This window comes from Gopherus flavomarginatus, chromosome 6 (genome assembly GCF_025201925.1).
Source record: "Gopherus flavomarginatus isolate rGopFla2 chromosome 6, rGopFla2.mat.asm, whole genome shotgun sequence".
NCBI classification, from domain to species: Eukaryota; Metazoa; Chordata; order Testudines; family Testudinidae; genus Gopherus; species Gopherus flavomarginatus.
The window spans coordinates 41,587,499-41,613,969 of record NC_066622.1 but is presented as its reverse complement, the minus strand read 5'-3'; the positions used below and the strand labels follow the sequence as shown (position 1 = coordinate 41,613,969).

The following is a 26,471-nucleotide window of genomic DNA, read 5'->3' as shown; positions in this document are numbered from 1 at the left end:
TCCAAACCCCTAATCATTTTAGTTGCTCTTTTCTGAACCTTTTCTAGTGCCTGTGTATCTTTTTTGAGGTGAGGAGACCACATTTGTACACAGTATTCGAAATATGGGCGTACCATGGATTTATATAAGGGCAGTAATATATTCTCAGTCTTATTCTCTATCCCTTTTTAATGATTCCTACCATCCTGTTTGCTTTTTTGACTGCCTCTGCACACTGCGTGGACATCTTCAGAGAACTGTCCACGATAACTCCAAGATCTTTTTCCTGACTTGCTGTAGCTAAATTAGCCCCCATCATATTGTATGTATAGTTGGGGTTATTTTTTCCAATGTGCATTACTTTACATTATCCACATTAAATTTCATTTGCCGTTTTGTTGCCCAGTCACTTAGTTTTGTGAGATCTTTTTGAAGTTCTTCACCATCTGCTTTGGTCTTAACTGTCTTGAGCAGTTTAGTATCATCTGCAAACTTTGCTACCTCACTGTTTACCCCTTTCTCCAGATCATTTATGAATAAATTGAATAGGATTGGTCCTAGGACTGACCCTGGGGGAACACCACTAGTAACCCCTCTCCATTCTGAGAATTTACCATTAATTCCTACCCTTTGTTCCCTGTCTTTTAACCAGTTCTCAATCCATGAAAGGACCTTCCCTTTTATCCCATGACAGCTTAATTTACATAGGAGCCTTTGGTGAGGGACCTAGTCAAAGGCTTTCTGGAAATCTAAGTATACTATGTCCACCGGATCCCCCTTGTCCACATGTTTGTTGACTCCTTCAAAGAACTCTAATCGATTAGTACGACACGTTTTCCCTTTACAGAAACCATGTTGACTATTGCTCAACAGTTTGTTTTTCTATGTGTCTGACAATTTTATTCTTAACTATTGTTTCGACTAATTTGCCCGGTACCGACATTAGACTTACCGGTCTGTAATTGCCGGGATCACCTCTAGAGCCCTTTTTAAATATTGGCCTTACATTAGCTAACTTCCAGTCATTGGGTACCGAAGCCGATTTAAAGAACAGGTTACAAATCTTAGTTAATAGTTCCGCAATTTCACATTTGAGTTCTTTCAGAACTCTTGGGTGAATGCCATCCGGTCCCGGTGACTTGTTAATGTTGAGTTTATCAATTAATTCCAAAACCTCCTCTAATGACACTTCAATCTGTGACAGTTCCTCAGATTTGTCACCTACAAAAGCCGGCTCAGGTTTTGGAATCTCCCTAACGTCCTCAGCCGTGAAGACTGAAGCAAAGAATCCATTTAGTTTCTCCGCAATGACTTTATCGTCTGTAAGCGCTCCTTTTGTATCTTGATCATCAAGGGGCCCCACTGGCTGTTTAGCAGGCTTCCTGCTTCTGATGTACTTAAAAAACATTTTGTTATTACCTTTTGAGTTTTTGGCTAGCCGTTCTTCAAACTCCTCTTTGGCTTTTCTTATTATACTCTTGCACTTAATTTGGCAGTGCTTATGCTCCTTTCTATTTACCTCACTAGGATTTGACTTCCACTTTTTAAAGGAAGTCTTTTTATCTCTCACTGCTTCTTTTACATGGTTGTTAAGCCACGATGGCTCTTCTTTAGTTCTTTTACTGTGTTTCTTAATTTGGGGTATACATTGAAGTTGGGCCTCTATTATGGTGTCTTTAAAAAGCGCCCATGCAGCTTGCAGGGATTTCACTTTAGTGACTGTACCTTTTAACTTCTGTTTAACTAACCCCCTCATTTTTGCATAGTTCCCGCTTTCGAAATTAAATGCCACAGTGTTGGACTGTTGAGATGTTCCTCCCACCACAGGGATGTTGAATGCTATTGTATTATGGTCGCTATTTCCAAGCGGTCCTGCTATAGTTACCTCTTGGACCAGCTCCTGCGCTCCACTCAGGATTAAATCTAGAGTTGCCTCTCCCCTTGTGTGTTCCCGTACCAGCTGCTCCATGAAGCAGTCATTTAAAGTATCGAGAAATTTTAATCTCTGCATTTTGTCCTGAAGTGAAATGTTCCCAGTCAATATGGGGATAATTGAAATCCCCCACTTATTGGGTTCTTAATTTTGATAGCCTCTTTAAATTCCCTTAGCATTTCATCATCACTATCACTGTCCTGGTCAGGTGGTCGATAATAGATCCCTAAGGTTATATTTTTATTAGAGCATGAAATTTCTATCCATAGAGATTCTATGGAACATGTGGATTCATTTGAATCTACATTTTCTTTCACATATAGTGCCACTCCCCCCCTGCACGACCTGTTCTGTCCTTCCGATATATTTTGTACCTCGAAATGATTGTATCTCATTGATTGCTCTCAGTCCACCAGGTTTCTTTGATGCCTATTATATCAATATCTTCCTTTATCATAAGGCACTGTAGTTCACCCATCTTATTATTTAGACTTCTATTTAGACTTGTCCCTGTTTATTTGTCTGCCCTCTTCTGATGTGTCAGATTCTTTTTTATGTGACTGTTTATCATCTGATCCGGCCCTTACATTATCCTCTTCCGTTCCTTGTTCCTGACTATAACCTGGAGATTCTCTATCATTAGACTCTCCTCTAAGAGAAGTCTGTGTCCAATCCACATGCTCCTCTGCAGCAGTCGGCTTTCCCCCATTTCCTAGTTTAAAAACTGCTCTACAACCTTTTTAATGTTTAGTGCCAGCAGTCTGGTTCCACTTGGGTTTAGGTGGAGCCCATCTTTCCTGTATAGGCTCCCTCCATCCCAAAAGTTTCCCCAGTTCCTAATGAACGTAAACCCCTCCTCTCTACACCGTTGTCTCATCCACACAGTGAGACTCTGAAGCTCTGCCTGCCTACCTGGCTCTGCACGTGGAACTGGGAGCATTTCTGAGAATGCCACCATAGAGGTCCTGGATTTCAGTCTCTTTCCTAGCGGCCTAAATTTGGCTTCCAGGACATCTCTCCTACCCTTCCCTATGTCATTGGTACCTACATGTACCACGACCACCGGCTCCTCTCCAGCACTACACAAAAGTCTGTCTAGATGCCTCAAGAGATCTGCAACCTTTGCACCAGGCAGGGAAGTCACCATACGGTTCTGCTGGTCATCACAAACCCAGCTATCTATGTTTCTAATGTTCGAATCTCCCATTACTAACACCTGCCTTTTCCTAGCAACAGACGTTCCCTCCCCTGGAGAGGTAACCTCAGTGTGAGAGGCAACCCAGCACCATCTGGAAGGAGGGTCTCAACTATAGGAAGGTTTCCCTCTGCTCCCATTGACTGCTCTGCTTCCCTGGGCCTTTCATCCTCCTTAACAGCGCAGGGGCTGTCTTACCAGAGGTGGGACAATTCTACAGTGTCCCGAAAAGCCTCATCAACATACCTCTCTGTCTCTCTTAGTTCCTCCAGTTCTGCCACCCTGGCCTCCAAAGTCTGTACATGGTCTCTGAGGGCCAGGAGTTCCTTGCACCGACTGCACACATACGCCACCTGCCCACAGGGCAGGTAATCATACATGCTGCACTCAGTGCAATAAACTGGATAGGCCCACTCTGCTGCTGGGCTTCTGCCTGCATTGTCTCCTAGTTAATGGAAGGGTTGTTTAAAGCAAGAAGTTTTGAATGTAGTTTGGTTTATAGGTTTTAAAGGGACTAAAGAGGCACAGATAGGACCGACAACGGACCCCCGCTCCCTTTCCAAACTCCCTTGCGAAACTCCCTGTTAGCAGCTCCTGTTCGCAAAGCTCCCTGGTTGCTTGCCAGGGCTTTATAAAGCCGCGCACCTGTGTGAATGCCCTGCCCACTGATTAAGGCTCAGCCAATTACCAAAGGCTTCTAGCTTTCAAAACTTCCTTTGACACTCACAGCCTCCAACTGCCAGCCACAGCATATGGTCCTTCAGACAGCCAAACAAACAAAGAGACTGACAAACACAAGCTCAGCACACAGCAAGTAACCCCCAAACACAAACACACACACACTACATACGGTCACTTACCCCACAGATGCTGTATTTGCTCCTCCTTCACCTGGAGAACTCCCTTGCGAAACTCCCTGTTAGCAGCCCCCTGTTCGCAAAGCTTGTTACTTAGTATCTTCAAACTGAGGCATTGTACTCCTACTAGATATTGTTGATAAAAAATAAAGCTGATAAGTCAATCCACATAAATGTTTGCATATTGTATGAATGGATTTTACTACAGTAGATGCTCATTAGTAGTGACATATTGGAGTCCTCTTGCTATGTTGCTCCTAAGTGGCTGTTCCTGTTATAGGAAGTGTTGTCTGACCAGCTTGCTTTTTCTGATACGTAAAACAGCATAGTACACCAAAGCCAGTGCACCCCATTGATGCTCAGCACCTCTCCCCTTATAGAGCCAGCTGCAAAAGCCTTCACTGCACCCCCCAAATCAAGCCAAAGCTTCAAGTCCCCTCCTCCCCCCATTACCATAAGCAAGGTCCCCCTGACCTCTGCCCCGCAGGTGTACTGGTGGGGGTGTGGCTGAGGTCCCTTGGTGTTGCCCATCACTGGTAGCAGGTGTGTCATATTCCAGTCAGCCCTGGGACTGCCACAGTTTGAGCTCAGCCCGCAGGGCCCAGTTCTCCTGCAGTAGGTGGGAGAATGCCCTCTGCAGCCGGGGAGAGATTTGGAGGGGGCAGAGAAAGGAGAACGAACCTGTTATCCCAGACAGAGCAGGGGTTCAGTCCCAGACAGGGCATCCCCTGACCCAGTCACCCCAACATGGCTATCTCATCCCTTCCAGCACCCTTAGCTCTTCATATACCACAGCCCACCCCAGCCCTTCCACCACCTCATGAGCCATCAATATCATGAGCCATCTTGAACCAAACTGGTCTCCGTGTCAACCCACTCACGCCTCTGTGCACTGTGCATAGCCTGCAATAGAGGGGAGTTAGTATCCTAGAATGGACAGCTCCAGGCACCAGCCCAGCAAGCAGGTGCTTGGGGCGGCCACGGGGAAGAGGCGGCACGTCCAGCTCTTAGGATGCAGGTCCCTCATTCCCTCTCCGAGCGAAGGACCTGCCGCCGAATTGCTGCTGAAGACTGAAGCGGCAGCAGTAGAGCTCCCGCAGATTGTGATCGCGGCTTTTTCTTTTTTTCTTTTTTTCTTTTATTTTTTCCACTGCTTGGGGCAGCAAAGACCCTGGAGCCGGCCCTGGTCCCAAGTCCTGGCTCTGGGGCAGAGGCGTGAGTGGGTTGACACGGAGACCAGTTTGGTTCAAGATGGCTCATGATATTGATGGCTCATGAGGTGGTGGAAGGGCTGGGGTGGGCTGTGGTATATGAAGAGCTAAGGGTGTTGGAAGGGATGAGATAGCCATGTTGGGGTGACTGGGTCAGGGGATGCTCCCACTGGTAGCTTCATTGTTCACCCTGGTGAGGGCTAGCTGGCTGGGGAGGGCACTGTGCATAGCCTGCAATAGAGGGGAGTTACGTATCCTAGAATGGACAGGGAGACAGAGGGGAGAAGGGAACATGTCAGTGGCCTGAGGAAAGGGGTTGCCCTACCTCTTACTGCAAAACAGCACACCCACACCCTGCTGCCAGCAGCTGAGATACTCCCCTCAGATGAAAAATAGCAACTCTCCCAGCTGCCCCCTGCAAGCGAGATGCTGAGGAAGAGAGGAAGAAACATTCCAGCTGCGCCGCTGTTGCTTCCTCCACCCCATCTCTCCCCTCAACCCAAAAAATCCCTCTTCCAGACCCTCTCCCCAAACTCCCTGCTACACATGCTCTCTACACAGGCTGTCAGGCAGGGCAAGTGGACTGCGTTGTGTGCCCTGGAGCTGCGCTGAAGTCCAGGGTTGGGAGGGGAGTGGGATGATGCAGTTTGAGGAGGCCATGCCCCCTGTGCCCCAAACTCTGCTCCCGGTGTGGTGTCACAAATCTTGGTCGTATGTGGCATTTACATTGTTACTGAGGGAACAATTCTCGGTAGGGAAAGTGTTCCCAGGAGAAATGTTTCTCTTAAGTGGTGATTGCTCTTACAAGCTGTTGCTGCAGACAAGCCTCTACTGTACTCTATCACCCATTGCTGGAATTCTGCTGGATAAAGGCAGTGGTGAGCTGGAGCCAGTTCGCAGGAACTCGTTGTTAAATTTAGAAGAGGTTTTAGAACCGCTTGTTAACTGGCTTCCCTGCGAGGGAAGTTTTGATGGGCTCCGGCCGGGAAGTGTGTAATTTCTCTTCCCGGCTGCCGGGGGAGGGGGCGCTGCGCTGGAGTCGTCATGTGGGCTGCCTCCTGGCCCTGTTGCTGCTGCTCCTCGGACCTCTGGCCTTGGGACTCCCGCTGCTGCCTGGTGGGTCCCCAGCTGCTCTGCTGGGCCTGGGCTGCATCCTGCTGCTCGGGCTGCTGTCCCCATGTGTTGTGCTGTGCTGTCCCCAATGTTAACAAAAGGGTACAGCATCAATTTGTCCCCATGTGAGTACCCACCACGCTGCCCGCAGCCAGCCCCTGCTGCATTATGCTACCCACAGGCAGCCCCTGCCCACAGCCAGCTCCTATCTGCAGTCCCTGCCCACAGGCAGCTCCTGCCCGCAGCCAGCCCCTGCTGCACCACGCTGCCCACAGCCAACCCCTGCCCACAGCCAGCCCCTGCTGCACCACGCTGCCTGCAGCCCCTGCCCACAGCCAACCCCTGCTGCACCATGGTGCCCACAGCCAGCCCTTGCCCGCAGCACCTTCCCACAGCCAGCCCCTGCTGCACTGCGCTGCCCACAGCCAGCCCCTGCTGCGTCCCCTGCCCACAGCCAGCCCGTGTCGCATCCCCTATCCAGCTAGCCCTGCCCCACACCCCTGTCTGCAGCCAGCCTCACGTCCACTGGTGCCCTGCAGTTCCCAGGGCAGTAACCCTGCACACCTGCTTCAATGAGGGGGGCAGGGAGCAGCTGGGACTCACACATGTGCACACCCTAGGGTCACCAGACAGCAAGTGTGAAAAATCAGGATGGGAGTGGAGGGTAATAGGAGCCTATATAAAACAAAGACCCAAAAATTCCGATTGTCCCTATAAAATCGGAAGATCTGATCACCTTAGCACACCCCCAGGGAGCGGTGGGGACCCACACATGTGAAACGGAGCTCATTTCTAGTTCAGGCCCATCTTTTTAAAAAACAGCTTTAGGTAGGGTTAACAAACATCTGTATTTTCCTAGAGATGTCAGGCATTTTGGTTCTTAAATCGCTGTCTGGACAGAATTTTTAAAATTTAAAAATTCCTCCCGGGAAAATACGGACATATGGTAACCCTATTGGTACAAAAAATACATACTGTGGCACATCCCTTAAATCAGAACTTTTTATAGGGAACCGGTTGTTAAGATTTTAGCAGCTCATCACTGTATTGGTGGTTACGTCATTTACCAAAAACTGCAAATAATGTGATATTAAGATTTACATTAGCTCCCAAAAATGCACATTTTGATCAATGTTAACAAAAGGGTACAGCATCAATTTGTCACTTAAAAGTGGAGATACTCCGTAATTGTTCAAACCAATTGAAGCTCAAGTTGCCTGTAAGTTTTACTCACCTTTTGAAAGCATGAATGTGATAACCAGACTCTTTTGTATAGTTAAGGACCTTTAGATAAGCATCATTAATCTAATATATGTAAATATGACCTCTCTCAGACTAAAATGACATTAATATTAAAAAAAAAAAAAAAAAGATGGGTGGGGATACTTTAGCTAAGCATTTCGGGTCGGATTGTTCACCTGTTCGACATGGTAGTGTGTTGCTACCCTTACTTTTTGGCATGAATTATCATCTCCTTAGAGAGATTGGAGAAGAAGTTCATCGCACCTGGGAAACCCCATCTTTCCAGCTGTTAGTGTTGACTATATCTGGGGAGAGCTACACAATTCTTGGCTGGAGGAAAGATCTTGCTTATTGAGCCTTTGAGGATGGCTGGTGGGCAGAAGTAAATAAGTTGTGTGCTTTTTTTTGTTTTGTTTTGTTTTTTGGTTTTTTTTTCTCCCTCTCTCCCTAAGAAACTTTTTGATACCCAAAATATATAAATTTAACTGCAGAGCCAACTGCAATTCTAACTGAGCTGCATTTGTATGTTTGTATAGAATATATATTACCCAACTCAACACACAGTTTCCATCCTTTATTCCACTTTATTCCTATTGGAAAAAGAGGGGTTGGTGGAGGGCTATTGTGGGAGGAAACATGAGTTAGAAGTTTTGGAGGCTGCTAAAATTAAGACTTTGATAACACTGTTCTGTTTCGGTTTGTGCTAAATTTGGAGTGAGTAAAAGCAACAAAAAAGATAAATCCACTTGAAAAATCTAGAACTTTTTCACATATAGAATTAAATGTGTGAGGCCAGTCATGTTTTCCTTTTATGGTGAGGCTGTATACTGGTAATCATGCAAAGGTGAATTGTGGACAAGTGTTCATATTCATATAGCTACCTTCGAGTTGCTTAGTGTGGAAATGAGTGCACTGCCATAGATAAGTATCATTACATTTTATGAAATGAGAAATACTGTATTTCTAACTATATTTTTAAAGAGTTAGCTTTTGGGAGCCCTAATGATGACACAGAGTTTTTTTTTCTTTTTTTTTTTTTTGAAGGCTGTAGCATATACAGTAACTCCTCACTTAATGTCATCCTAGTTAACATTGTTTCATTGTTACGTTGCTGATCAATTAGAGAACATGCTCGTTTAAAGTTATTCAATGCCCTCTTATAACGCCCACTTTGTCCACTGCTTGCAGAAAGAGCAGCCTGTTGGAGCTAGCGGTGGAGGCTTGGAACCAGGATGGCCCGGCAGCCCCACTACCAGCTCCCGACTCCCCTAAGTTCCCTGTGTGGCAGCCACCCAGCAGGTTATCAATTGCCGGGCAGTTCAGCTGTCCTTCCCCCCACTGTTGTGTGCTGCTCCTGCCCTCTGCCTTGGAGCTGCTCTCACGAGCCTCCCGTTTGCTGTGCGGGGCGGTGGGGAAGAGGAGTGCCAATGTCACGGTGTTCTCCCTCCCCCGGCTCCTTTACCCCATCTCCACAGAGCTGTGGGGGCACATGACAGGGCTCAGGATGGAGGGAGCTTGCTGGCAGTAGCTGCTGTCTCAACTTGCTGATCTACTTAAAAAGGCAGTGTACGTAGAGTGGGGTCAGCGTACTTAAAGAGGCAATGCATGTCACACACACACTCTCTCTCTCTGCGCCATGCTGTCTCCTCTCCCTCCATTTGTGCTGCCTTGTAGAGTGTGAGGCTACCCTAAGAAAAATGCATTAACCCTTGAGGGCTCAGCTGAGTGCTGGTTCATCATTTAGCAGTAAGACATTCCCTTGGAGATATCCCATCCTCTGATTTCACCACCTCAACAAGCTTCACGATCATCATTGCTGTGTACAATATTAAATTGTTTGTTTAAAACTTATACTGTGTGTACGTATATGTATTGTGTATTGTCTGATGGAAAAAAAATTCCCTGGAACCTTACCTCCTCTATTTACATTAATTCTTATGGGGAAATTGGATTTGCTTACCATAGTTTTTGCTTAAAGTAGCATTTTTCAGGAATATAACTACGTTAAGCAAGGAGTTACTGTATTGGGTTTCCTCTATGCATTTTTAGCACTTCTTTAAATATTTGGTATGGAAAAGAAATAAACTGAAGGAGAATAAATTACATTCATTGGTCTTAAATGATGTCTTCAGAATCTGTCTTGATGTGAGATCCACTGAATGCTTTTTTCAGTTTGCTAAGTTTTTTTTAGTTCTGTCTCCTCACATGGAGGCTATAAAGATTGGCATATCTCTGACAACATTCCCAGTTTTATTCACTGAGATTATTAATCTGGTAGTGTCAGTGGCTGTGATTCTTCAACCTCTGGAATTGTGTGTTTGTAGATAAATCATAGTCAGTCTTGAGTTAAAGAATTTTTCTACCATAGCGGCTTTCGTCCAATGGTCTGTGGACCTCTTGGTGGTCACACAGTGCTGTCTATCTTCCTAATTTCATGTTGTTAAATCACATTAGAAGTAACTAAAAATATGTATCCATGTCATAAATTCTTGTAGCTGCTACAGGGATATTATGCAACTGTGAATGGGAGGGTAGTAGATGGCTATCACAGATGGGAGGGGTGCGATTAAACAATTGCAGGCCACACTTGGGAAGAGTCTTGAGAACCCTTGTGCTGTGATCACTGCGTGAAGCCTTTCTTTTAAAGGTGTCTGAAATCTGTTTTTTTTAGATTTGTTACGTAAGGCAATAATTACCCCTTACTGTTAGCTATACAAAGTTGGAAGGCTTTCTCTAAAGCAGTGGTTTTCAACCTATTTACCATTGTGGGCCACATGCAGTACTACCTGTATGGCCCTGAGGATATCACATGGGCTGCAGCTCTGTCCTGACTGGGCTGCAAGTTGAGAACCGCTGAACTAAAGGGACATCTTTGTGCTTTGCCACTGAGTTGTAAATTGTCCAGAAGAATACGAATATTGAGCTACCAATTATAGTGCTAATCAGCTAGTGAAAGCAAGTTGGTTACAAGCCTCTAGCTGTTAATAAGCAAACCCCCTGGATCATGAGGGCAGAATAGAAGTCTAAGCAAGGGGCTCATCCGATCACATGGCTTCTTCCACCCCTGCTCAGTCTCCTTCCTCCTACCCAATACCAGAAAAGCTCCCGATCCTGTCAAAACAATGATCAGCTCCAGGGCTGAGGCAATACTGCTTCACTGGGCTCCTACAAGGGGAGGGAGAAGCAGTTCCACCTGCCCAGCTCCATCTCATTAGTTCAGTCTCTGGTGACTCCAACAGTCTCCCATTCAGATCATCTCATGACCTGAATCTCTCAATCCTTTGTGACTGTAAAAAAAACAACAGCAAACAAACAAAAAATTTTGAGATAAAAATCTGAGAACCACTGCTCCATTGTAATCCACCATGCAGACCTCTAAAATGTGCTGACAGTTTTGGTCCTTGCCCAGCTCAGCCTAATATAAAGCTAAAGACTTCAAGTCATAATGCATCCAAAATCTGCTGACAAATATGACCTTCTGTTATCTTCCGAAAGACTACATATTTGAACGCATTGGAGTGAGGAATAAAATATAGGGGAAAATTTTATTATATGAAGTTTATACACAGGATTGTTTGCGTTCAACCACTTGAGAGAGTCAGACATTTAAATCACTGAGTTAGATTTGATCTGCTCGTATAATATTGAGAAAACCCTAGACCAGGGGTTTTCAAACTTTTTTCTTTTTGAGCCCCACCCCCAACATGCTAAAAATCTGTGGCTCACCTGTGCCACAACAACTGTTTTTCTGCATATAAAAGCCAGGGCCGGCATTTGGGGTAGCCAGCTGGGATATTGCCTGGGGCTCTGTGAAGCTAAATTGCTCAGTCTTTGTCTTCAGCCCCAAGTGGCAGGCCTCAGGACCCTGGGCTTCAGTTCCATGCAGTGGGGCTTTGGCTTTCTGCCCTGGGGCCCAGCAAGTCTAATGCTGGACCTGCTTGGTGGACTCCCTGAAACCTTCTCACAGCCCCAGAGGGTCCTGGACCCCTGATTGAAAACTACTGCCCTAGACCAGTAGAAATTTATCTATTATGTGAAATGTTGGGAGCCCAAAAATGCGGCCAAGTGAACAAAAAACAGTACATGAAAATGACTCAACGCTATGCGTTTCTCAGATGGACAGTGGAAAAGTAAATAAAGACCTTAAACAATGAAGAACAAAGTTAGGTTTTTAAAAATTTAGTTCAGTAATCTGGTAAGAATATTTAGTTTTAAACTGTTTTTAATCCAAGTCTCTCTTTAAGAAGGAACACATTTTTAATGCTGTTTCATTTCTGAAAAAGCTTTAAAATTGTACTAATCTTACTCAACACATTTGGCAGCAGCATTGATATAAGGACTAGATAAATCTAGATACGTAGAAAAGTACAGACTTCTTTTAATGCCACTAGGTGGAATCCTTGGGAAATGAGCATTTCTTTTTCTCTGTATGAAGGATAACCTTTAATTCTCCTTGAATCATTAGCTTATCTAGGTTGGAATTACCCTGGGAGAAAGGAAAAATACCCGTCCTGTATTGTTTCCCTGATGAATTGGCAAATTGCTGTGTCTGGGAGAATTTATACTAATAACTAATGTGATCTAATTTTTCTGATGTAGCAAACTTTACAGTGCTGGGCGTTAAGCCAAACCAATATTACAGGGGTGCCTTAAACGAGACAGAAATACTACTACAGTCTGCATTTGCTTTTCTACTGATGATAGTAAGTCACAAGCAATACTTAAAGGCAGACACTTGGTTGGAAGACAGCAATAACAGATTTCAGTCACTTATAAACTTCATTTCAGTGCCAACAGAAGCAAAAACCATAGTTGGAATGTGTGCTAAGTAGAGGAATACATTCTTGGCTTATTTTTTTTTCTCCCAGAGTTTCATAGTAGGTTTGGTTTGAGAAATACAGGATAACATAGCTGAGGCTGAGCTGCTTTAATGAAGGCATGTTATCCAGATTTTTGTGTTAAGTTACTTAACTATTCTTCATCCTTCTCCGTGAAAGTGGGCAGTTCTGAATTCCCTAACAGATCAAGCAAATGTGATAAAAATTAATATTAAAAAAAAACAAACTTTACAAGTTTTTATTTAAATCAGATACTTTAATTTAAATAAAAAATTTAAACTAATATGGTTTTACTTCAAAAAAGAAACCTGTTTGAAATGATGACAGCATTTGTTAAGGCCTACATTTACTCTAATCTATTCAAATTAAATTAAATATTAAGCAAGGTAGATTTGATTTAAATCAAATTGATTTAATTAATGATTTAAATCACTAGTCGGGAAGACACGATTTAATCATGGATTTCTGCATAAAATTGCTTTCTTGTTGGTTGTTATAACCTTAATACATATTCTTTACAACTCAGATTTAGGTTTTATTTTTAGAAGGTACACACTATACATTTTTAAAGTGATTTATTTTGAAAACTTTTCAGATTAGTTTTACAGCTATATTGGAAAATGAATAATTGGTTATTTCATTTACCAAAGGTAAGTGAAGCAGATATTTATTAAGTCATTTGGTGGTGCAGCTAACTCAGTCATCTTCACTTTCATTTTCCTGTTTGTTCATCATCTGGAAAAGAAAAACAAGCTTTCCTGCTTTTTCAGGTCCAAAATGATTTCTCAATTTGTAATTAATTAGTCCAAAGGAAGAAAATATTCTTTTTACACCGGCAGAAGAAGCTACTGCTGTTAAAAGTGAGATTATCACTTCAGCAGTCTCCGACTCCAAGTGTTTAAGTGACTTCCACAAGTTCACTAGTGTGACTTTCTTTAAAACATCAGCAAATATATTTCTTTTGTACGGTTCATCCTTAGCTTTGAAGTTTGTTATAATTGGCATTATGGAGGGATGATTGCTGGATGTCCATGTAATAGCCAGTGAAGGTTTGATCCTGGTACAGAGTATTGAGAATATTTCCAAGAAAATGAGCTGGAGATGATGCTTGTACCATTTGTTTTTTTTAAATGCTTGTAATTTAACTCTGTCATTGCATATTTCTCTTTTTAAGATCTCACTCAGTTCTTTCCAGATTTCAACAGTGTCAGCAATAAAACAGCTATTTCCCTGCATTTTGTTCAAGGCTACAGAAATAGGCTTCAGGGTACTCAGCATGTGTTCAATATTTCTCTTAAGCCCAATGTTGAGAACTTTTGGTTGTGACCGTGCCATCTATTTTTTCATGATTTTGTTCACAAACTGCCATCAGATTAGGCTAGTTCTTGATATAGTGCTGAAAACTGCACTGCTGAGTTTCATTGCACGTCTTGTGGGAGAGTTAGCTTGGCTCCTCCCACTTTTTTCAAAGCAGCTGCTGCAAAGGGATTGTTACGGAAGTATTTTGCAATTCAACAACATTAGCCTTTATTTCTGGAACACTGAAGTCTTTGGCTACGAGGTGCATCAAATGAGCACTGCAGCTGTATGTTGTTAGCTTGGGACTCTCTTCATTCCCTTAATAATTTCTTCTCATCTTGGATACATTTGCAACATTGTCTGTGACCAGGCTGCATACTAGACATTTCAATTTTTTTCCCACAGTTTTATAGCTTTTACTGCTACTTCTTGTAAGTATTCTGCTGTGTGTGCATTTCCTGATGTATCAATTGTTTCTGTAAGAAAGACATTCCCTTCTTCTGTTTCAGAGTAGCAGCCATGTTAGTCTGTATCTGCAAAAAGAACAGGAGTACTTGTGGCACCTTAGAGACTCAACAAATGTATTTCAGCATAAGCTTTCGTGGGCCACAGCTCACTTCTTCGGATGCATAGAATGGAACACACAGACAGAAGATATTTATACATAGAGAGAACATGAAAAGGTGGAAGTACGCATACCAACTGGAAGAGTCCAGTCAATTGGGATGAGCTATCATCAGCAGGAGAAAAAAACCTTTGAAGTGATAATTGAGATGACCATAGAAGGTGTGAGGAGAACTTAACATAGGGAAATAGATTCAATTAGTGTAATGACCCAACCATTCTCAGTCTCTGTTTAAACCTAAGTTAATTGTATCTAATTTGCATATTAATTCGAGTTCAGCAGTCTCTCTTTGGAGTCTGTTTTTGAAGTTTTTTTTGTTCCAAAATTGCCACCTTCAAATCTGTCACTGAGTGGTTAGAGAGGTTGAAGTGTTGTCCCACTGGTTTTTGAATGTTATGATTACTGATGTCAGATTTGTGTCCATTTATTCTTTTGCATAGAGACTGTCTGGTTTGGCCAATGTACGTGGCAGAGGGGCATTGCTGGCACATGATGGCATATATCACTACACTAATTGAATCTATTTTTGGTACAGGTGATACGGTGTGGCTATGTGACGTAAATGATGTGACTGAAACACTATCATTGGCAGATCACGCTGAAACTATAGAAAAGGATGGAGATCTTGAAGGTGGATAGTCTTCAGAATCTTGTATTTGAGGAGGGATTCTCCTAAACAAAATAAGTCAGTGTAGTTTTGTAATTATTACCATACTGCTCATTTAGTATTACTCATTGCATTCAATGACACTTAGTAGTACTTTAAAGGTGAAATTGTAAAAGGAAGATCTGGCTATTTATTTTTTTATCACAACTGCATCTAAAATGATAGTACCATAGAGTAACAACTACGGTATATTTTTTTGCTCAAACATGAGAATTCAACAATAGTGTAGAAGGAAGACAGGCAGCCCTTAAGAAAGAAGTATGAAATAAAAAAGTTTACCAACCTGAAGATCCTGCATGTTCAGACATGTTCTTTTCATCATCATTAACACAGCTTCCTCCTGAGAAGGAAGACTTCTTATGATGTTGTTTCATTCGGGCCATGAGGCCTTGCATTTCTTTGTTGCACTGTTTGCATTTTGCATGCATGCCTGTCTTACCCACAGGTAGAGGCACTTCATTAAAATATTCCAAAACTGGGTCTCTTTTATGGCCTGCTGCGATTATTGGTTTTCCCTTCTAGTGAGAGAATGGTATGGTAGATCTCAAATCGATGAAGGCTACACTCAGAAAGACCTCAAGACTTCTGGAATATGCTGCTCAAACAGTTTCACCTTTGTTTCTACTGCGTGTACCTCCTTTCTCACATTGATCTCCAGACTTCTTCTCCCTGTCTAGATCTATTCTGCTCCCATCAATCTTCTATTCAGTGAACTTTTTGAAACTTTGCACTTTGAGAGACATAAGGGATTGACTCTGTGTACGCAAATTTGCAGAGGGACAATAGGGTTGAGGTCTGTTATTTCTCACCTCTCTCTATATTTATTTAAAAATATTTTTGCTGTCAACAGGCATCTTATCTTTGGAGAGACAAATTCACAATTTGAGAACTGCAAAACTAGGCATCTCTGATGGTATCTTCTAGACTGAGCACTGAGTCCCATTGAGTAGACAGAAATATTAACCTAAATAATCTATACATAAGCCTCTGGAACCCCGTAAGATTGGGTCCCTCATCCATGAACTATTGGAACTCATTTAAAAATCTTTTCTTAAACATTGCATGGATATATTGTTTCATACTATAGAATTAGAATTTATAGTCCTACTCCATGATATATCTTTGAGCTATAAGGTATTTAATTAAAACTATCTTTAGATAGGTTTTTCCCCTCAAAAAAGCATTTTATCCAAAAAAATCCGTTTAAAATAACATCTGATTTTATTTTTTTTAAACTATTGATTTTTATCCACCCTGATATTAAGCAGTACATGCCTGCTGCTGAAATTTTGAAGAAAGTCAAACCACTGAACCAGAATTAGCTGAAGTTCTAAACCAGCTTTTGACAGCAGTAGCCTCTTCTGTAGGTGCAGAGAGAATATTTTCTTCATTTCAGTTTATTCAGCTAGTTCAGGTCACTAACCTAGTTTATTCAAAACTGAGAAACCAAATAGGAACTTTTAAAAAGAAACAAAAATGGCTTCCCTCTTCCAATCTATAAATAAAACCTAGCTGTGAGAGGAGATAAGATCTGCTAGTTCTAAAAACCTGAAGCCCATGGCAACTAGAAACAATGAGTTAAATTCACTAAATAGAGCTTTTTTTAATCAATATAAATTTAAAGTGCAAAACATCTTTTGACAAAGATTCTGCTAATAAAAGTTATGTAACTAGTACATTTAAGATTTTTCAATAAGTTAAAACTTTTAAAATCCTATTTCTGTTAATTATTAATTGAATTTGAATTTCTGCACAAATAGAACTTGTAAATTGCAAATAAATTATAAAGCAAATAAACATATTCACCATTTTCTAACATAATAAATGTAAAAATTAAGAGTTTGACTAAATTAGATATAGAATTGCTTAGGTACATGTATATAGCTGTAGTGTATCTTTGTGGTTAGCAGAAAGAAATTCCAAATGTAGCGTAAAAGCTATATTTAGTTGCAAATCAACATTTTAATGTTATCAACTAATTTGCATCAAGCTTTCTTTAGGAATATAGCTAAAAAGTACAAATGCAAAACACAAACTCAATTATTTAAATCAAGGTTTACTGCTTGCTAATGTCAAGAGTTGTTCTTCCTTTAATACATGTTCAGAACTAGGGTCCTTTGTATGTTGTCATGCTACTGCTATGATGCACAATCAGGTAAGTTTTAAAAGCAAATAACAAACAATAGAGGAAAATGGTGACGGCTTGGAAAGTGCATAGAAAATGGAACCTTGCAACATGCCTTTAACTGACATTGTGACAAACTGGATCACAGAACCCCCCTTGGGAACTGCCAATTGATGTGCCAAGACTACTTCTGCCCCTGCTTTCCCTGCCAGCTCGGGACTCCAGCACCCTGTCTTGTTGAGCCAAACACGCCAGTCTGCTCCAACACAGACCCAGGATCTGAACCATGTACCCTAAAGCTGCAGACTTAACTGAAAGCAACTTAAAAGTGTTCCTGTCTTTAACACTCAGATGCCCAACTCCTAATGGGGTCTAAACCCTAAATAAATCTGTTTTACGCTCTGTATACAGGGTAAACTCATAAATTGTTCGCCCTCTATAATACTGATAAAGAGAGGTGCACAGCTGTTTGCCCCCCAGGTATTAATACATACTCTGAGTTAATTAATAAGTAAAAAGTGGTTTTATTAAATACAGAAAGTAGGATTTAAGTGGTTCCAAGTAGTAACAGAAAAAACAAAGTGAATTACCAAGTGAAATAAAATAAAACATGCAAATCTAAACCTAATATAGTAATACAACTGAGTACAGATAATATCTCACCCTGAGAGAGGTTTCAATAAGTTTCACAGATTGGATGCCTTCCTAATCTGAGCACAGTCTTTTCCCCCTGATACAGCCCTGGTTGCAGCTCAGGCAGTAACTAGGGGATTTCTCATGATGGCTGCCTCCCTTTGTTCTGTTCCACCCACTTATATATCTTTTTCATAAGGCGGGAATCCTTTGTCTCTCTCTGGGTTCCTACCCCCTTCTTCTCAATGGAAAAGCACCAGGTTAAAGATAGATTCCAGCTCAGGTGACATGATAACATGTCACTGTAAGACCTCATTACCCATTTGCCAGCACACAGGTATACAGGAAGACTTACAGGTAAAACAGCCATCTGCAGTCAATTGTCCTGGCTTATGGGGATTCCAAGCCACCATTAATGGCCCACACTTTACATAATTACAATAGGCCCTCAGAGTTATATTTCATATTTCTAGTTTAAGAAACAAGTGATACATTTATACAAATAGGATGACCACACTCAGTAAACGATAAGCTTTGTAACGATACCTTACAAGAGACCTTTTGTGTGAAGCATATTTCAGTTACATTATATTCAAACTCATTAGCATATTTTCATAAAATCATATAGAGTGCAACGTCACAGACATTAGTGACAAATGTGACCCCACATGAACTTGATATCCTAGTACCAACAGTGCTTAACTTGATAAAACTGTCAGTAACAGGCAATCTAAGAACTGTGAAAGATAAGAGATAGAAGGAAGTGTGACATCTGAAGTCTGCAATGTCAGTAATTCCAGCCTTTCTATGCATGGCTGTAGCTGTAGCAACATCAAGAACCTATAGCTGTTGGTTGTATATTTTGTGTCATCAGCCACAGTGAAAGCAAAGGTAGAAAGCTTAAAGGATGATGGGTTAGAAATCAATTTCTTAACTTAAATTTATTTCAGGATTATTAAAATGACAAGAAAATGGGATGAGTGACAGATGCGTGAGGTAATATCTTTTATTGGACCAATTTCTGTTGGTGAGAGAGATGAGCTTTTGAGTTTACACAGAGCTCTTCTTTAGCTCTGGGAAATATACTCAGGCTTTGTCTACACTACCTTGCTTTTAGTGACATGGGTGTGCCACCACAGCCATGCTGCTATAAGGCATGCAGTATAGCAGCGGCTTTGTTGGCAGGTGAGCGCTCCTGCCAACAAAGCGCTGTTCACACCGATGCTTTTAGTTGGTAAAACTTTTGTCACTCAGGCTTTTAACACTCCTGAACGACAAAATTTTGCTGACGAAGTTCCAGTGTAGGTGGAGCCTTAGTGTCACAGCTAAATACAAGGTGGAACAGATAGTTTAACATAATAGTTAATGCATTTGGAGCACCCATTCAAGGTGAAGTGTCCAGTTAATACTGATCCAGTCATGGGGAAGGGGGGAATGTAGAGAGGGTTATAGATTGTTCTAATAAGCCATAAATCCAGGGTGTCTGTTGAGTCCATGATTTTTAGTGTCTAGGAAAGTTATGAGTTAAAAATTTTGAGCTCCCAGGCTCGTCTTTAGAATGTGTTGTGCGGGTTTCCCTTGAGGGTAACGCCTGAGAGGTCAGATATTGAGTAATTGCTTTGTGAAAAGTTTTCTCCCACAGGTGATAATAGCTACAACAACATTGCATAAAAGAAAATGGAAAAGTAGTAAGGATATCCAGAATTAAATATAGACAGCCAAGTTAAAAGTATTATAGCCATGTTGGTTCCAGGATATAGGACAGACAAATACCTGATCTGAAGAAGAGCTCTGGGTAGCTCGAAAGTTTGTCTCTTTCACCAGCAGAAGTTGGTCCAATAAAAGATATCTTACCCACATTGTCTCAGCCAAATTAAAATGCAGTCTAAAAACACACGTTAGAACAGTGGTTCTCAACCAGGGGTACACAAATATCTTCCAGAGGGTACATTAACTCATCTAGCTATTTGCCCAGTTTTACAACAGGCTACATAAAAAGCACCAGTGAAGTCAGTCCAAACTAAAATTTCATACAGACTGACTCGTTTATACAGCTCTATATACTATACATTGAAATGTAAATACAATATTTATATTCCAGTTGATTTATTTTATAATTACATGGTAAAAAGGAGAAAGTGAGCAATTTTTCAGTAATAGTGGCTCTGACACTTTTTTGTGTTTGTCTGATTTTGTAAGCAAGTAGTTTTTGAGTGAGGTGATTCTGACGGGGGTGGGGTTACACATGACAAATCAGACTTCTGAAAGGGGTACAGTAGTCTGGTAAGGTTGAGAACCACTGGACTAGAAAATTACTGGAAATATGTATTGGACACACAGCAATCCATTACTGATGCAGAGAAGCAGTTTTTCCAGCCGCCTTCTCCTTATGTACAAAAAGATCTCATGGGTTTGAGGGGATGCTCATTCCAGTTTAAAGCTAAGTGATGTGTAGCTTCTATTTCTCTAACATGCTGAAATAAAGGAATTTTAAAGAGAGAATACATTTTGTAAGTGTCCAGAGAGCATGTTCCCATTATCACTTCTACAAAAGAATTACTGGTGCTGAACATCAACAGTAATCTACAGTTATTGCTCCTTTTAGATTTTTCTTAAAATGTTTATATAGCTTAGATATGTTTTGACATTTGATACATGGCTCTGTCAGGCATTAGCATGTGCAGAGAAAGTTTTCAGCAAAGCAGAATAACAAATATTTTAAATGACTGAAATAAAGTTGATTTTTTTACTTTTGAATTAAGTTTGGTTTAATGATAATAGCTTCAGGATGGTACCTTATTACTTCTGAATCACCCTAGGGTTTTGCCTGAGCTGTTTTACTGAGTGGTTTTTTTTCTTTGCACATTAACTCTGTTACTAGCTCTACATTGCTGTAAGATATTCAATTGTTGTTTCACTTTGTAGAAACTCCAAGGATTTCGTGTGGAAAAGGTATTTCTTGAAATTTTAACTATTATCAGACAGAAAGGAGTAATCCCAGCTGATATTGACTTGGGTGTACAATTGTTGGTGGGGGTTAGTAGAGGGAACAGTAAAGGCTTTATTCTTTTCAGTGTAAGATTATACAATATTATGTAGAATATCAAGCTCTACCATTGAAATGCTAGAATAAGATTTCATCCCCATTAAATCCCCATTAATGCAAGCTTTGGTGCTTGATCATACCCTTGCCCCTGTTTGAAACCAGGTGCCTGCTCCTGGAATACCCCTTAGCCGCCTGAAGTTTCAGAAGAGTTTCTTTTTTTCAGTAGTGCTCCTGCTGCCACAAGGGTTGCCCTGGTGCGGGGAGGGTTCCACTTGCAGATGTGTCATAGCTGAGGGCAGGGGTCAAACCTAGGTGGTGAAGTTTTCTAAGGTAACATAAATGTTCCTATACTTTCTCTTCCCTGCAATAAAGAATACTGCAAGAACATTACCGCTGCAGGCTCTTGATCTTCCCCGTAAAGTAAAAGTCATAGATGTTGTAACTCTTAATTGCACAATTAAGTTTATAGCCTGGGATAGAGACCAAGATACAGTATTGAAGAAGAAAAGTGATGTAACTTCCGTTATCAGGCATCATGAATCATACTCCCACTTCTCAGCTTTAACAAGCTTTGCTAGTAGAGTTTCCTTTCCTTTCTTCTGTCACTCAGGAACACTCACCTCTAGGCACAGTATTCTCACAACAATTGAGCTACCTCTTAATTTTCATCAGTATTCTGTAAACTTCAGGCTAATCCTTGATGTGAAGTAGTTCCATGGATATAGGCAAGATGTTTGAGTGTTTTAAGATTGGGTTGTTGCTAGTAATGGCTGCATTTGGGAAATAGTAGCTGGTCATTCTTCGGGATATTTGCTTACAAATGTCTGTCAAACATGCACTCCAAGTACAGAAGCAGACTGGATAGGGACCTTGCTCATTTATGCAGACTGCAGTGTTTTTAAGAAGAGAGAATGCTGTGCCTAAACTCTATCCTAAACCTGTAGTATAACCTTGGGCATGTCACTTTCCCTTTGTGCCAGTTTCCCCATCCAAAACTGGGATAATGGTAGACCATTGTAAAGTACTTGGGGATCTGTTGATAGTGCTTTATGTAAGAGTTTAGTATTAGTGATCACTATTGCCACCAACGTTTAGGATACCAGAATGGCCCCTTTGCAAGGTTTCACTGGTTATTTTTGCTTCAGCGGCACAGAGTCACTTGGCTCTTTCAGCTGCAAAAACATTTGACCAGGTTATTGTAGGTGGTCAGCTTCAGTGTAAACACTCTTGTGATGTGAAAGTACTGATCCCTGGAGGACAAATACACTGATGACATTGTCTTGTTGGTTCAGACTGGTGAATCACTGCAGCTGATGGTCATCTGACTGGATAAGAAGCAACATGTATTGATCTGGTTATTAATTCAGGTAAAACTAAGTCCCTGGCCATCACCATCAAGCAGTCTCCAGCTCCAGATTACAATCTGCTCAGTATTAACCTGCCTGGAGAGAGCATCGAGTAGGTGGCAGCAATAAGCTTTTGAGAGGTGACTGAAAACTATAATTCTTCATGCAAAAATTCCATTCATTGACTTTTTTTTTTTTATTGGACAAAATTGTTTTGCTTGTGAGATCCTAAGTCTATGAAAATTGTGTGTGTGTGATTGGTACCCATTTTAAATATTGTCTAATTGGCACCCCTTCATAGAGAGCCTTTTGTTTAGTTTCCCTAATGAAGATTCAGAGTTTTATAATAGACTACAATGTACATATAGTCCTTCAACTGGTTTGTGTCCTATTTGTGGTCAGTATTGTATACAGTAAAGAAAATAAATACTGAGGAATTGGTTTGTAGTTACATGCAAACATAAGATGCTGTTTGCATCTTAGTGGGATGCCTTTAAGGTGTAACAAGTGGATGGCTAGAATTAATATGACCTACTCTGTTTTAACCCATGTTTGTCAAATAAGTGAGGAAAAAATACCCAGTGACTGCTAAGTGAAATACCTGTTGATGTTGTATATGAAAAGGACAGAGATTGGTGTGTGGAAGAGACTGTGCAGTGAGAATCTTACCTTTATATTTCTGGTCATTTTTTGGATCTGGTTCCGCTTTCTGTTAGGTCAAACAGCATAAGTGGATACACTTCTAATTTATGAGAGTGTAGGAGAATGAAAACCTATATTGAAATCTTATCTTTACTGTTTCACTTATGGAATTTATTTTCATTTACTAAAAATGAGATTTTAAATACAGCAGTGAAGAAAATCTACTAATTTACATACAGGGACTTGCAGGAATTACTGGAAAGAAAAGGTCCACGGGTGTCTTAACTTGGATAGCAAGCTTCAACAGAGCACTCTGTCAATCAGCTAAGCAGCATTTGTGGTATTTGTAATGTAAAATGGCACCAAGGTAGTTAAAATTCGTTACTTCTCTAATATCACTTTTTCGTGTGTATAATTCCTATGCATGCCAGAGATGTTGAATGCCCATAAATGGGGATGGGTGTGGGGGGGTGATCCCTAAAACAGTTTCTATTAAAATGTGGTCCATGCTGTGGACAAACAGTAAAGAGCCCTATTCTAGTTCTTAAGAAAATCCCTACTAAATAAAGATAGTGGTAGAAGATCAAGTGAAGAATCATATTCAGTATTGAACATAGTCAAAATTCAGAAAATGTTATGCTCCTTTTACTCTGAGGTTCTCCTGCTAGGGAGGTATTTATATATTGAACCTGTATTGCTTTAGGGCAAAGTTTTCTAAAGTGCCCTGGTCACTTTTGGATGCCTCAATTTTTCTGTTCTACTCATTAAAAGGATCTGACTTTTTTATGATTGCTGAGCACCTATTCTCTGAAAGTCAGGTTCTTCAGAACTAGCACTATCTCTTCAGAAAATCTTGGCTCTAACCTTCAGTTCCAGAATATTGGAATAAGTATTCCACTGTTAAAATAAGAAATCTTTAGCTCGGGCATGGTTGAACCCCTAGTGTTCGTTAAAACTGCAAATGGACTAAAATATGATCCTGTACAACCAAACCTGGGTTTTTTGTTAATGTAACAGACATTTTAAACAATTTTTTTTTTATAAAGTTGGGGTCTGAGTTAATAGTGCGAACTATATAGAAGCAAGGATTAGAGAGTAGGAATAGGGAGATATTTTAGTCTCTGAATATATGGCATTGTTGAGACCAATATACATATTGGAATATTGAGTACAGTTCTGGTGTTCACATTTTAAAGTTAAAAATTATAGAGGATGTGCAGAAAAGAGCTAGAAAAATGATTCAAGGACTGGAAAGAGTAAATGCCCTACAATGAGAAGTTTAACATAAACAGAAGAAATACTTTATCAAAAAGAAGCATGAAAAATTACTTAATTATAGTGTGGAAATTCCTTCCCTGGCAAAAGATACTAGGTATTTAAATTTACTGAAGAAACACATAATATGAACTGGTAGTTGGAAGCTGAAGTCAGACAAATTCAGACCAGAAATAAGGCATACATTTTTAAAAGGTGATCAACTATTGGAACAAACTACTAAAACAAGTGATGGATTCTCCATTTTGAAGTCTTCAAGACTGGATGCCTTTCTGAAAGATATCTTTCACTCAAACACAATTATTGGGCTCAGTACAAGGATAACCGTGTGAAATTTAATAGCTCGTGATATACAGAACATCAGACTGGCCTTAAACTTTATGAATCCGAGTGTTAATATTTAAAATTTTCTTTATTAATTGTTTGTAGTATTTTAAACTGCAAGTTGAAACATGCCTAAATGAATTTGTTTCTTTAATAACATTTCAGGTTGGTTTTATATGTGGTCAGAAGTGCTACAACATAAACTCAGTTGGAAGGCTTAAGAATTTGACTTGTTTTACATTAAAATCAGCCTTGATATACATCAGTCAGAGGTAAAATAAGGTGTAGGAATATAAAATTAATCCCCCACAAATACAGTTTCTCTTGTTTGTTTTCAAGATCAAAAATAACTAAATTTGCTACATTTTGTTGTGAGTTTTGAAAATATGGAATTGTTACAAAAATAGACTAAGTACAATAATTCCTAAGAAGTGTGTGTGTTTGTGTGCAGAAATTCATCTGTCAGTACATTAACTAAATATTGATTATTTAAGTGTTTGGTTGTGGAGAGAGGAAGTTGGCATCATAACAATATATTGTTTGCTAGGTAAGAAGATATTCAAAATATTTAAAATATATCTATGTCAACCTGTTTGTGCACTCTTTTTTCTTACAGGTCAGATACCCCTCTAATTTACAAAGCTGTACCAAGCTGGTTTGTAAGAGTAGAGCACATGGTGGAGAAGCTGTTGGAGAATAATGGTCAATGCTACTGGTACTGTATTTTTCATATATTTATTATTTCACTTCTGCTTAGTAATACACTGTGATTACTGGCTTGTTTCCATTCTACCCTTCTGGAGTAAAGTTAGTGAGATGGTGCTAGTGACCAAATCTCCAGGAGTAACTTAACCACCTCCAATAATAAAAAAGGATTCAAATTGGATCATAAGATTGAGGCAGTGCTCAATAAATAACCTGTTTCTTTGGACAGAATCAAACTCCACATAAACACATGTAGTCTCACAGCTGTCTGAAATACCCATATGTTTTTACCCACATATACATTTCGAGAGAAAAACTAGTTTTAGATAAATTTTTAAGGTTGAGTACCGATCAGTAATTTTGGATAAAATATGTTACAGAGATACTGCAATTATCCCCAAACCAAGGAAAACCAGGCCTTGGCTACACTCACACTTTACAGCGCTGCAACTGGGGTGTGAAAAAACACCCCCCTGAGCGCTGCAAGATACAGCGCTGTAAAGCGTCAGTGTAATCAGGGCAGCAGCGCTGGGAGCGCGGCTCCCAGCGCTGCACGCTACACCCGTAAGGGATGTGGTTTACATGCAGCGCTGGGAGAGCTGTCTCCCAGCGCTGCCGCTCCAACTACACTCACACTTCAAAGCGCTGCCGCGGCAGCGCTCCTGCAGCGCTGCCGGGCAGCGCTTTGAAATTCCAAATGTAACCATACCCCCAGAGTAAACGTTAAGCTTAAAAGAAATCTGAACATGTTAAGATGTGGAAATGCACCATTAAGGCATAACCTTTGCTTTGTCCTTAGAGACACTATGCAGTAGCCTATGATTATGATTAAGTGATTATGTTTATGGTTCCAAATCAGATTAAATTAGTTTTTGGACAGTTGCCTGCATGTTGTCATTACATTGCAGAGTTAACTGTGCAGTTCAAAAATTTTAACAAGAAACAAAATGACAACTCTGTGATTTTATATATATAAAATAAAACACACCGAAGTAATCATAGGATTGGAAGGGACCTCGAGACGTCATCTAGTCTAGTCCCTGCACTCATGGCAGGACTAAGTATTATCTAGACCATCCCTGACAGATGTTTGTCTAACCTGGTCTTAAAAATCTCCAGTAATGGAGATTCCACAACCTTCCTAGGCAATTTATTCCAGTGCTTAACCACCCTGACAGCAAGTTTTTCCTAATGTCCAACCTAAACCTCCCTTGCTACAATTTAAGCCCATTGCTTCTTGTCCTATCTTCAGAGGTTAAGAAGAACAATTCTCCCTCCTCCTCGTAACAACCTTTTATGTACTTAAAAACTGTAGTCATGTCCCCTTTCAGTCTTCTCTTTTGCAGACGAAAAAACTGGGTTTGTTTAAATCTTCCCTCATAGGTCATGTTTTCTAGAACTTTAATAGTTTTTGTT

The 26,471-nt window shown here is 40.7% G+C and overlaps 1 protein-coding gene across 4 annotated transcripts in view; it reads left to right on the top strand.

The window, feature by feature from the left end:
• The window catches only part of IARS1 (isoleucyl-tRNA synthetase 1), a 219,067-nt gene that overhangs the window by 73,793 nt on the left and 118,803 nt on the right, over window positions 1-26,471 (top strand). For all 4 annotated transcript variants that reach the window (XM_050957730.1, XM_050957732.1, XM_050957731.1 and 1 more), the window contains one exon: window positions 24,967-25,065. In XM_050957730.1, coding sequence (XP_050813687.1) covers window positions 24,967-25,065 — 99 coding nt within the window. The remainder of the gene's footprint in view (window positions 1-24,966; window positions 25,066-26,471) is intronic.